Source organism: Oratosquilla oratoria, chromosome 3 (genome assembly GCF_046742065.1).
Source record: "Oratosquilla oratoria isolate Oo_2021 chromosome 3, ASM4674206v1, whole genome shotgun sequence".
Taxonomy (NCBI): domain Eukaryota; kingdom Metazoa; phylum Arthropoda; class Malacostraca; order Stomatopoda; family Squillidae; genus Oratosquilla; species Oratosquilla oratoria.
Genome location: NC_134779.1, coordinates 31199297 through 31213527, shown reverse-complemented (window position 1 = coordinate 31213527; position 14231 = coordinate 31199297). Strand labels below are relative to the sequence as shown.

The 14231-nt window shown below is 37.6% G+C and overlaps 1 protein-coding gene across 1 annotated transcript in view; it reads right to left on the bottom strand.

Annotated features, from left to right (window-relative positions):
• Nucleotides 1-252: 252 nt before the first annotated feature.
• LOC143021173 (solute carrier family 22 member 15-like) overlaps nucleotides 253-14231 on the bottom strand; it is a gene marked incomplete at its 5' end in the record, with an annotated part of 34318 nt that continues 20339 nt past the window's right edge. Inside the window, 1 exon segment of the mRNA XM_076178467.1 lies at nucleotides 253-1809. Coding sequence (XP_076034582.1) covers nucleotides 1788-1809 — 22 coding nt within the window.

Genomic DNA, 14231 nt, shown 5'->3' with positions numbered 1-14231 from the left:
GCATTATTAGAAAGAGTCTCATTCTCGGTTTCCAAACCAATAAAGACATTCGAAACTACTTTACACACATGTTAGGAACATCCACAGCCTTCTTGCATTTGGAAGGGATCTCTATTTTTCTGGTATATATATATATATATATATATATATATATATATATATATATATATATATATATATATATATATATATATATATATATATATATTCACACTCTGAGGGAACCTTTGATGTTGGTTTATTGGCTAAGTGACAAATAAAACAACAATATTTTTCGCCGTGCACTTTGTTTCCACTTGGGTGTGGGTTCAGTTTTATATTTTGCAGTGCGCGGGTGTGTATTTACCTGTTTGTATTGTACAGACAAGGAGTTACAATAGGAGAGTCTTGTTTCTTTTTCAGCAACTTTCGCACTTAGCTTTGGAGTCGTTAATAGAGGCCTATCTTAAATTCTAAGTTATTCCAGCTGTGTGTGTGTGTTTTTGTGTATGTGTGATTGAATGAGTGATGGAGTGATTGACTGTGAGAGAGCGAGTCACCAATGTCTTGGATCTCATACTGGATTCATGATCGACAGCTATTATCTTCCCGAGTGAGATTTCAGAGTTCATATACTGTGTTTTGCAGTAATTCACAAGGCACACGTGAAAATAATATGCAGAAAAAAACACTGTGTGTGTATGTGTGTTTGCGTGTTTAGGTGTGTATTTACCGAATTGTAATGTACATTAAGAAATACACCCGTGGGATATCTTTATTTTTTCTTTGTCCGTCAAATTAGCATTTGTGTGTGTGTGTGTGTGTCACCACAGTATACGAGGCTGGAGCTGTCCCCCTTTACATCTCCACATATTTATTGTTGGCTCCTGTTGTTTCCTTTGCTAATTTGCCCCATTCTATTTTATTTAAGTTTATTTACTTGTTTGTTAATTCATCCATCGATTCATTTAATTACCTATTTTACCTTCCGTGTCTAAGCATATAAAATCCACTTCTCTTTCGCGAAGTACACCAACCGTTAGCTTATAAAAACATAATACTGTATGTTGCTTCCAATTGACCTTTTGTAAATACGAATTGATTGTCAATCAAGATTGCCCTTCTCCCAGTAATTCTTCCACACAACTCTTATATTTGTTTCACACATTTTAACTATCATACAGGTCAAAGACATCTGTACGATTCAGAAGTTCCTCTTTGCTTCTTTTTTTGAAGATTGGTAGCACATTGACCTATTTCCAGTCCAGTGTCACCCTTCCCTCTTCCAGGATTTATATAATTAATCTGTACATTTTGTTCACTAACTCTTTGCAATTCGAGATTCCATGTGGGACCAAGGCCTTTCTCGCTTCTAAACTAAGTTTAATTTACCTTCTTCCACTTTGAAAGTGATCTTCTTGGATGAATATCGAGTAGATGGTATTCATCACTGTGGCTTGCATTTCTTGTTTCTTCCAATACTATCCCTTCAACATTCAACTTCGATGTTCTTTCTCTGTGCCTCAGTTACCTTTTCCATAATTGTAATTTAGTTGTGCGTGTGTGTGTGTGTGTTGAAAATATATAGCGTCCTACAACTTTGCCTAGTTTTCACCCGCTGCATTAGATTGTCCATATCATACTAATAATAATGATAATAATGAAAATAATGATGATAATGAAAATAATAATAATAGTGAAAATAATAATGAAAATAATAATTATTATAATAATAATGAAAATTATAATAATTGATAATAATAATAGTAATATGTGAAAATAATGACGATACTATGATCATACTCTCTTTAGATTTCCTTGATTCTGAACCTGTAAGAAAAGAATAAAAATTGTGATAAAATATTGTTTTCAGAATGGAAAAATCATGCAAACAGTTCAGCACATATTTTATTAAGGACCTGCATATTATACATTCAGATTGAGATCTTACAGCATTCAAAAATTAAATATTTCACGATAAAAACACAACAGTAAAATTTCTCATTATACCATATATTGTCAACAGCCTTAATTAAAGTTTGGATCAGAGGCGTCTACATTTAAAATTGCATTTGAAAAGCATCTGTTTTATTCATAGGCTTGAACCGTTGTTACTGAAAACATGCATGATTGTAGATGCTTAGCATTCAAGAAAATTTGCTGTTTGTTGAAAGTTCTTTTAACCAGGGTTAGTGAAGCATTTGAGGCCGAGCCGATGGCTCTAATTTTAGGTGAGCATGAACATAGAAAAGTTAAAGCAGTACATAAAACTCGGAATGTATTACATGTACACAATATATAAAATATATCAAAATAAAGGAGAGCCCGCTTCCTCTTCTTAGGAGAAGCTGTCATGAGCAACTCACAAGTGCGGGCAGGAACAAGCTGGAATATCCACGAACAAGTGTTGTGCGTGGGTGGAGAGTTGCGTTGCTTGCGTGGAGGGCAGAAGTCTGTGCAGCATTGTAGAAAGTGCTCACGCTCGGAGTTATTGTTATTGTTGTAATTATTATTCTACTTTATTTGATTTACTTTATTACTATGTTTAGAATTTCACTGACGAGAATTGTACTGGTTTTGAGCGTATTAACCAAAATGCTGGTTAATAGAGCTTTATGTATGTATTATATATATATATATATATATATATGTATATATATATATATATATATATGTATATATATATATATATATATATACACAGTATATCTGAGATAAGACCTTATTATCAATGAGAATTTATTAAGAGTTTTATGTCAGCGTGTGCACTCTTCTCCATAAATAAGAGAGAAATACAGATATTACTTTCTATTGGGGATATTCTAATTTTGGATATCACCAATATTCTCGACGAAATTTTCTTTAAAAAATAAATACAAGCATGTTTGAAAAAGATCCGTTCCAAGCATTTGAGATTTCAGAATTTTATCTCAACTGAGATAATTGTATTGGATTTTTTTTTATTCACAGCCTTCAGGCATTCTTATATCCGAAGATAAGTAAAATAGTTTGGCGTTCGCCATAATACAACCCATAAATACTGTCACCGTGGTGAGAATAAGCAACTTCTCAACTAACCCGTTTCATATTTTAGCAATAGTTTCTCGAGGTTCCGGAAACCTGGTTAATATTCTTTGGCAAAATCGACATGTTCTTTTGATTTACATTTTCACAGTTCAACATGGACGGTGATATGAGGACAAAATTCCGGAAAAACTCGTACACACAAACTATCGATGGCGCAGTTGGTAGAGTTCCCGGCCGCTAGTACGGCGGTCCGGATTCGAATCCCGCCCAGGGCTTAAATAATTTCAGTATCGCTGCGCTGTGAGTCGTTACTCCAGCTCTCGTGGGTGGGGAGTTGGGTGTGTGTGTGTTCGTGTAAGGTCACAGCATTACCCATAGATCGGTCTTATATGAGTTCTGAGCTCTCTTCCGGGAGGGAAATAACTGTCGGTCACGAGTCCAACACGTGATCCGAGACCATGGTAAATCACACACACAATGTAAATGATAATAAAAAGGGGGGGGGGTTCAGCTTACAAGACAAACCGTACATGGAAATGTTAGAAATGCTGGAATCGTCCTCGTCTAAAAATAATTTCGGTGTTTATATCGATGAAAGAAATGCACAAAATTGAGGGAAAGAAAAAATAAAAACAACACACTTGCCTGAAAATTATCGAGAAACGCAGTGTTAAGATGCGTCAACTAAAAAAACAGACCTGACCAAGCAGGGGCAACATTGTGTATTCGTATTAATTAGTTGCATCGGTCGCTAGCTGGCTAGACGTGGCGTAACGTAACTCCTTTACCATAATGCTCTATATTCTTTCATGTTGCGTAGCTGTTAAAAACACCGGTAAGCAAAATCCATGTTCAGCAACGTGAGGTTTCAAATTTAAATATAATTTAAATACTAGTGTCACATCACAAAAGGCTATAGTAGTTTCCAATGACCGCCCATTTGATCAAAAGTTGGTGAAGTCTGCTGTTCAACATATTTGCTATACACGCAAATTTTTATTAAAACTGTCAAAATAAGAAATAGTTTCTGCTTATATTAAAAGTCGAATGTCGAGTCTTTGAATTGTATGACTGCGGTATAGGACACGAGCGTAGCCAGGTTTTATTTTATATATTTATCTATTGTATAATATTTGAAAATATTCCCACAGTAAACAAGTTTCCAGCAGTTTCGGTTCCCACGTCAGAAACTTTTTGCATTGGCACGCGCGATTATAAAGGTTGCCCATCCCTGAAATAGGGCAATAACAGAATCTGCGTGAATTTGATGGATATATTAATTTATGAAGACGAACAAACGGGACCTCAAACAGAATACCACCCATGCAAAAACCATACAAGAATTTTAGAAACTAGGATGCTGAGAGATACAAGACTGGTCATACGGGAAGAGCTCCCCTTTCCTTGTAATACTACTAGGTAAATCCACACGAGCGCAAGCGTGGACGCGCAGAAGCCGCTACTCCAGCGGTCCGAGTTCGAGTCCCGCCCAGGGCCGAAATAATATAAGTATCGCTGCGCTGCGAGCCGTTACTCCAACTTGTGGGCGGGGAGTTGGGTGTATGTGTGTATAAGGTCACAGCATTGCCCATAGATCGTTCGTATATGAGCTCTGAGCCCTATTCCAGGAGGGAAATAGCTGTCGATCACGAGTCCAACATGTGGTCCAAGACCACGGCAAATCACACACACACACATTGATAAGGCCTAGACTAGAATATGCGGCGACATTGTGATCACCCAGTGCCAAAAACAATATAAAGAAAATAAAAAGAATCCAGAGAGGAGCAACAAAAAATGGCACCTGCACTTGCAAACCTATCAAATGAGGAGAGATTGGCTAAACTGGAGTTACCGACGCTGGAGCAAAGAAGAGAGAGAGGTGACCTAATGACCATCTACAGAATCATGAAAAGCACAGAGATACTCGATAGAGGGGACTTACTAAACTGGGACAAGAGAAACACAAGAGGACATGGAAAGAAAATAAAAAAAACATAGCTACAGAAGAGAACTGAAGAAAAACTGTTTTCCACATAGAGTAGTGGACACTTGGAACAAACTGGACAAAGAAATAGTATGCGCAAAAACCATTCATGAGTTTAAAAGCAAACTAGACACTGCGAGATACAAAGGCGGGACACCACGAGCATAGCTCCCCTTCCCGCAAAATACAACTAGGTAAATACAAATGAATGTTGCTCCTTTCTTGTATACTACAATTAGGTAAATACAGTTACATAAACACACACACAAGCACACAATAGTGACAAATGACAGGCTACACTAACATGTTTGCTGACAATACAAGGACTATGAGAAGAATACAGGATGAGGAAGGATTTATATAGTTACAAAAGAAGACCAAATATTTAATTGGAGATAGGTGTGGACAGTGAAATTGAAATAATAAATGCAAAGTATTTGAAATTTATAATAATAATATGATATATAATGAATGCAAAGTATGTGAAATTAAGGCTACCCCCTGTGTAATGGGGAAAAAGCCTTTGGTATATGTATGTATGTATTTGAAATTTACTAAAGTACAAAGAGAACATCAGTGGAAAGTGTGGAAATTATAAGAGCGAGAGGTGAAAGCTCGGGGAGTACTGATCACAGATAATCAAATTTGTTACCCAAGAAGCACATCAATGTTGTGGACGTGACTGCTGATGAACATAAGAGTGGCTTTCTAAAAAATGGACGGATATATGATAAAAAATAAACTTCACTGAGAACCTAATGCACCCCAGATTAGTAAATGCAGCAGTGGTGTTCCTCTGATACAAAATGATATACTCGTATATAAGATAAAGAAAATATTAAGACCAACCAATTTGATTGTCAAACTGAAGGACAAACTATAGTTATAATGTTGGTCATCACAAAGGCGATACAGTGAGTCCTCCTTATACAGTAATTCTTTATCCGGTAAATTCACAGTTATGGTATTTGGTAATTACTACCCTCGATTCTATTTATGGTAAGAAAAATTCACAGATACAGTATCCGCTCGTGTTAGTGCCACCACGCTGTGCAGCCACCACAACAATCAGTCTCTTCCCACGTTCGGTATATGGTAATTTCAATTTGCGGCAAGGTTTTCAGGAACGCATATATACTGTAATACTAGATCAATGAAAGAAGTGAAGAATATTGACAGGAAAGGCTGCTTGGTTTGGGATCGGTCACAAAGTTGTAGTAAAAAAATGGAAAAAACTGTATGCCTGAAGGATATCAAGAAATATAATTTTCCATACAGATGCATTGACACGAAGAACAATCTATAAAAAGGAATGTTCTAAACTTTAATCCATTACAGCTAAGTTTGATCAATGGAAAAGGATGAGATGGGAAATCAGGAACAGAGTTCCTTCCATGTACATTACAATTAGTTAAATACACTGATGAAATATAAATGCACATACAAAAATTTTTGGTGAGCGATATGGAATGTTGATGAATGCAAGAGTGGCATTTCACTTCATGGACAGAAAAATTATGGGAACCTGATCTGCCACAACCAGGAATATGGAAGTGGTGTGGTCTTTGGATGAAAAAAGAAAAAATACAAGACTGAAAAAAATAAAATAAAGAACTAGAATTGTTTCCAGCTTAACAGACAAAAACTAAGTTGATATGATCATTATTTTCAGAAGAGGGAAAAGTGACAAGAGATGAAAAAAGAAAACTGAAGCATGTGAAGTATAACAAAAAACATAGCTTCCTGTACAGATGCATAATTTTTATACCATCTAAAGAACTAACTGCAAAAATGCAAAATTTTATGGAATCAAATGGGTAGTACCCCCAATGAATATAGCTCTTTTCCCGTAAATTACAGTTTGATAAATACAGTTAGGTAAACACAGACTCCTTCATTCCTTCTTTCACCTCATAGCCAGTAATGGAAACAAACTCCACACTTGCACAACAAAGATAACTGTTGAATGTTTATTCCCAGAAGAATCTGTGGAGAATAAACTCCATCTAACCCCCCAGCCTTGGTAATCCTCCCATATATGAAGTCACTAATGGAGCGAAATCCTTATGTGGAATCCCATTGAATGAAGTTGTAATGAACCAAGGACAACCCCCCCCCCGCCATTGAACAAACTTAGCAGTTGGACCATTTGTAATGTATACCTGCCCTGCTCAGTCTTAATTCCTGGCATAAATCACATCTAGCTTGAAAGAGCCTTGAACCCCCTACTTTTCTCACTAGTGACCATGTGCAAACACCATGACTGACTGTTACCTCAAGGCTTCCACTAAAAGAAATCAGAAGAAATGGGGTCACTATGGTGATGCCCCCCTGAATAAATTAAATCTTCTGAATAAAATCAAAGAGTTTACTGTATTGTACTGTATGGTAATCAATTGATACATTGCCTCATATTTCTCATACAGGAGACCTATAGTCCCAAAGAAGTCAGCCATTGCCACAGGTCTAGCCCATAGTCTAAAATTTTTCACTCAAGTTATGCTCGTTTAACTGAGCAGAATAATTTGGCATCAACTGATATAAAATTTGTAAAGAAATTCAGTATGTCCCTGGGGTCATACAAGTGTGGAGAAGTAACAACAGTACCCCTTGTTTAGAAACAAGAATGTCAATGTATTGTATGTGCTTCACAACCTGAGCATATGGAACCATTTCTTTTCAGTTTTCAGCAAAACAAGTTTCTGCTGATCTGAATATACATGTTTATGTAATATCTAAAAGGGTGTTCATTTGCACTTGAACACTTGCATAAGTGCACATTTCTTTTCACTTGTGGCAGAAAGTCATTACAGAATGAATGTCTAATACTTAACATGTTTTAAATGATAAAAAATCTGACCACATCACACAAACAAAGTATATCATGTCACCAAAACTTAGAGTTAATCAAATAATTAATTTTTCCTCACCTATACAGTATGACATTCCTACAGAAAACTTGGTTATAGGACATGGATTTATGGTAAGAAAAACACAAGGTAATAGACAACTTGATAAGGGTGCATTATGTATCATAGTTACGTTTTGAGTATTTAGGGTAAGTTAGAGATTATGTCGTGGGTTCTTGTTGGATGAAAGTTACTCTTAAAGCTGTTTGTCCAGTTCTCTTTTCAAAGTGGAAATAGTGTGAAATATTAGTACACAAGGAAGGCACTTCGTCTTCTCATACTCAGGGTAAAACATTATTTAAAACATTAATTGCATTCTAGTTCCTTGGAGCTTCATTTCATTCCACTATCCGCTACTTAAAGTGCTGCTATGGATGGACTACTTGCTTTGGTTAAGGTGGAAAATAGCACCTTAATGCCTGGAGTTAAAAAAGACTAATCTAACTGCAGACACCTATGACCCTGGTGAATGACTAGTTCATACTACTAATACATCCTATACCTTTCCAGTTCACGTTAGTTTCACTTGGTAAAGATAAGTTACCTAACCTGTCTGTCCTGAGTGGTTACTACTGTGTAAAGAGATCACATCAAGCTCATATACATTAGGTTCTTACTAAATTAAGCCAGTGTTTTTCTGCTACATGTCCATTCCTATTTCTGAAGTGACAACTGTGTAACTAACATACTTGGAATTGCTCTCTGATTGCAACTTATTTTCCAAGTGAAGTAACCTAATGTCTAGTTTAATTCTCATTTCCTAGGTAACTACAACAGTTACTGCAATGAACAGCCAACCTGTTTCATGTGCAAGCTATTTTGTAAATATGAAATATTTGTTAATCACCCACATGGTAAGAATTCTTTAGAGTAGAATATACCCAACTATATAAATTTAACTATTTAAGAGGGAGAGATTTAGTCTGGTAGCCATCTGCTACACAGCATGCAGTATTTTCATATCTTTCAGCAGGAGGAAGTACATCAGAGGTCTACATCATCCTCCAGATGAGGTTTTCCAAGGCTTTTAAATTGAGTCACCACCATTTCTTTTTCTCTGAAATAGAAGTACCTTTAGATGAAACCTGAAACTCAATTGATCCACATGTTTGGGTTTATATACTGCACTACAGTAATCTACTATATATGTATATAATTTACTTGAATATAGTAGATGTTGCTTCACTTATTTCATTCTTAAAGTTCTTGTATTGATTTTCTACATGCAAAAACTTGCTAGTTCTACGTTCAAAAGTGTACTGACAACTTATCCAAGTCATTATGCAAATCATATTTCTTCTTGCAAAATACAGTCAAGCCAAATCTTAAGTAATTGATTAATTTACAAAACATGCCACTTGTCCTCTTGTACATATCTTTACCATACGTTAAGAAAGAATGAAGGCTCCTTTGAAGTAATGGCTGCCCACTCTTATGTTTTTTGTCATTTTATTTAATAACAACCCTCCATTCCTCATGTATTTGCCTGGATTTTGCTAATAAAAAACAGCCATTGTATACTAATGATTTAGTTTTAGAGTAGCTTAGCAACATCGACTTTATGTTGCCACAAAGTCCAAGTTATTTCTTTTCATGTATTTCAAAGGTATTGCAAGATAGCCTTGTCAGTGTTGACGTAAACTGATTTAGAAATTCCTCTGAGTTATTAAACAAGACCAGGGCCATAGCCTCTGCTAAATGTCTGCAATCAGTTACTTATTTCTGTGAATTACTGTACATTGATTTTATCACCTCTGTTGTATGCAGAGAATGTCAGACTAATCGTACAGTACAAGGTTAGTTTATGCTGATTATTTTGGCTACCTCCCTTATAAATGGTGAGAAGCCCTTTGGTCAGTGAAGATTATTTCTTCCAAAGATTTGCCAAATATTAATATTTGGAACCAACTTGTGAATCAATATCTGGTAAATGTTCAACATGAAACTGGTTTAGGCTATATGTTGTATTTTAATCAGAGATGACTATCCTAGTTGCAACTGGTGTCACTAAAATTCAAAATGGTCTGTCATCATTTCCCATACTATATGTCCCAGAAAATTTTTGCAAGACGTATCTTAGAAATGTTTGTTGTATGTTACCCAATGATTTTATCATGTAGCTTACTCCGTCCTAAGAGAACTGGACTTCTGACATTATGTGCACTGCTGTATGTAATGTATACATGCACATTCTGTCATTTGGCAGTACTTCTTCAGTAAAATCACTTAAACAACCTTGAATAGAATCTGTTGTTCACCAATGGTAAAATCTAGTAAAATCAATGTGTGATCAGTAAGGTGATGAGACAGACTATTGAGACCCTCTAGTCTTAAGGCTGATCATAACTTCCAATCTGAGTTCTTTACAGAACACATTTGCCAGACCCATGAAAAAAAAAAAAAAAAAATTCTGGGGTGGGGGGGATTTCTATTGTAGAAGATTTTTTTTAATCTATGCCTTTACAATCCACAAGATCAGAACAGTGTGCTCAGGTGAAATAAGCAGGAGAACTCGTGGTCCTTAGCCTGTGGGCAAGAGGGTGGCCAAATTGGATAGAATAGCCAAAATAACCCCCAAAATCCTAGTGGACTTGTGGATTTAGGCTAAAATTTTGATGTTGGCTAATTTGATCGCACCTCACTTAGTGAGAGAGAATCATGCCTAGGGCCCTTCAAGGGCCCAGCCAAAATAAAGGACCAAATTGGGTTTTTTGGCTACACTTTTGGGCTAAAAGGTCCCCAAGTGAAATCCACAGAATGCCTCATAGCTAAATGGTGGCTAAATCATAACAAGTTGCCAAAATGTCCCCAGGAAATCCCAAAGGCCCCAAAATCTTGATATTGGCTGATTTGGCCACAACTCCCTCCAAAGGGAGGAAGTGCTCAGAGTGCCTTCAAGGTAGATGACAGGCAGCTAGGCTCAAGGGCATGTACATGGGGCTCAGCCATATTTAAGATTCCAGGTGGATTTTATGGTTTCTGCATCTGTAAATCCGTCCCAAAGTGAAATCCACAGGAACCCTCATGGCCCTCAGCATGTGGGCAAGAAGGTAGCCAGCTTGGAGAAAATAGCCAGAATGGCTCTAGAAAATCCCAAGGGGCCTAGGCCAAAATCCTGAGGTTGCCCAATTTGGCCACAACTCCCTCCAATGGGAGTTATGCTCAAAGTCCCTCAAGGTAGATGTGAGGTAGCTGGGCTCAAGGGCATGAGTGTGTGTGGAGTCTATCTAGACTTGAGACTCCAGGAAGATTTTCAAGTTTCTGCCTCTGCAGACCATACCTCTGGCCTCAATGATCCCCAGATGCAACCCACAAGAAGCCTTGGCTTTTGGGTGAGAGGATGGTCAACTTGGATCACATAGGCAAAATGGCCGTAAAAAATCACAAAGGCTCATTTGATGTGGGCCAATTTGGCCACACCTTTCTGTAGTGGGAAAGTCATGCCCAAATCCCCTCAAGGTAGGTGCAAGGTAGCTAGGCCCAAGGGTGTGTGGCCAGCTAGATTTGAGGCTCCAGGTGGACATTTGGATTTCCACCTGTACAAACTTCATCTTTAGGCTGAGTAGTCCCAAAGTGAATCCTGCAAAAGTCCTGAAGGTCCTCAGCCTGTGAGTGAGAAAGTTGCCAAAATGACACGAGATCTGATGCTCCACACATATTTTTGGATTTCCTCATCTATAGACTGCACCTTTGGCTGGAGTAGTCCCCAAATCCTCAGGCCTTAGGCAGTGGGCAAGAGGGTGATAAAATTGGAGTAAGCAGCCCCATAACCAGGAGGCTATTTCTATTGTGGGAGGGGGGGGGGTCTTTCCTTCTTTATAGTTTTTCTTTCACATATATTGCTACTAGAATGTCATGGAACAACATATAATGAACTAAGTTTTATTATGGAAAATAGGATAGCATAAACTGTAATATTTATTAATATTTTTCTATTATAAAGGAAGGAAGGATAGGGCGAGTTCTGGATGTTCATATTCTTAGGGGAGAGAATGGGGGAATGTTGGATTATTTTTTGGTGAAGGTAAGTTGAGAGTGGAGGATAGGTGAAGGAGGAGGAAAAGGGCCGAGGGTAAAGAGGTGCTTAGCATAAACACTTTAAATGAGGAGTACCAGAAGAAGCTGAGGAAAGTGTGGGAGGTAGGGAAGGATAGAATAGAGGTGCAAGTGGAAGAAGAATGAGTTTCAAGGAGGAAGTGACAAAGTGTGCAAAGATGGTATGTGGAACGAGAAGGATGGGAAGAAATAGAGAAAGGTAGTGAGTAGTGGAATAATGAAGTGAACATAGTAGTAGAAGACAAGAAGCAAGGATTAAGGGATTGGTTTCAAAGTAGGAGTCAGGAAGCATATGAAAGGCAAAAATAAAATAAAAACATGAGAAGCAAAACCTATGATAATGGAGACAAAAAGGAGAGCAGATGTAAAACGGGGTAGAAGTATGACAGAAAACTTTGAAAATAATTTAACCTTTTTGGAATGAAGTTAAGGGAGGAAAGCAAGGTGAGTTAAGCAGAGAAGAAAAGGTAAAAGGTGCAGGTGGACAGATATTAATTGAAATGAAAGCAGTTAGGGGAAGATGGGTAGAGAGTTTTAGAGAGCTATTCATTGTGGAGGAGGATAGAGAGGAATTGATGGTGGCAGTGGGAAGTGCTGAGAAAATAACTTTGAGAGAGAAAAATGGAAGATATATAAAAAAAATATGAAGTTTAAGAAGCTTTGAAATTTATAAGAGCTGGTAAGGCACCTGGGTTGGATGGGTGTCTGAAGAAGGGAGGTACAGTTAGTGAGGTTGTTTAATGTGTCTAATGGAGGGGAGAGTGCTGAAGGATTGGAGGAGTGCTTTTGTAGTTCTACTTTACAAAGGAAGAGGGGACAAATGTGATTGCAGTAGTTTTAGAGGAATCTGTTGAGTGTAGTTGGAAAGGCTTATGGGAGGGTTTTAATTGAGAGGATTAGAGGAGGAACAGAGGGAGTAATTGGTGAGGAGCAGTGTGGGTTTAGGGAAGATAGAGCATGCATGGATCAGGTTTTTGTGATTTGTGAGAATGCTTTGGCAAAAGATAAGGATGAATTTTGGGCCTTTATGGATTTGGAAAAGGAATATAATGGGACACTGTAGGAGGTACTGTAGATATATAGGATTGGGGGAAAGCTGTTTTGGAAGTCAAGAGTTTTTATGAGAGTAATAGAGCCTGTGTTAGGATTGGAAATGGAGACAGTAAGTGGTTTGAGGTAAATGTGGGGCTGTGTCATGTCACAATGGCTGGACTGTGTTTACATGAATGGGGGGTAGGGTAGGTGAATATAAGGGTAGTAGGCAGGGGATTGGAGATGGTTAGAAGTAGTGTAGTGAAACAGCTCTGTTGTGGATGTGCCGTCTTGCTTACAACCCAAGTGGTGTGCATGAGACAGGGATGACCTAACATCCATGATGAGGAGCTAAGATGAGAGGGAAGCAAGGATGGTGGATGGAAGTGGAATGAGTGTGTGCCTTTGACTTGGCTACCCCCCTTATTAGGGGGAAGAATCCCTTGTATGTAGATAGATAAATACTTTTATTATTTATCGAGGCATTGTTAGCATTATTATTTTCAGATTTTTTTTTTTTTTTTTTTTTTTTTTTTTCTCCTCAGCACTTCCAGTTTTTTGTGGGGCATTGTGACTGACCTCCCCCACCCCGTCTCCTCCATGGCTTTGGGCCAGACTCTTCCAAGAGTCTTCAGTCACTTGTAGCCAATGGCAGAATAACTAAATACAAAGTTATTCAGTACCCATGCATGGCAGCTAGAAAAAGAAAGCAATCATGGTGGCCTGCGAAAAGGGAATACACAATTGAGCACAAATTCCTGACCGATATGTAAAGTTGCTTATGGTGCTCAGGTCTGCTGATGGATACTATAAAAAGGAATGTGCTAGCAATTGAAGATAGCCTGGATAACAAAGAGTAGATGGGGAGCAACAATTCAATTGTCACTTAAGGTATACTGTACTTTTGCACACTAAAGCAAGAGGTTGAGTTGGACATGGCAACAATCACTGTACTGTCATCAGAGGTAACCAGGTATTCTTGTGAACATTGTCTCCTATATTTTCATTCATACATTATTCTAGCATTATAAGAAGTTTGAGTCAAGTGCAGTTAACGATTAGCATTGTAAACTGAGCTGAAATTTCCATGGGTGAGGGATTAAATGTTTTCGATAATTTTACATAATTCATCTGGTTCATCTGAATAAGCAAGTGGTCTAAAGGTACCTTTGATATTTTCATGCTGAAACTCTTGTAAACATATGCATAAAGACCAATTGATGAGAACTCATTCACTTGGG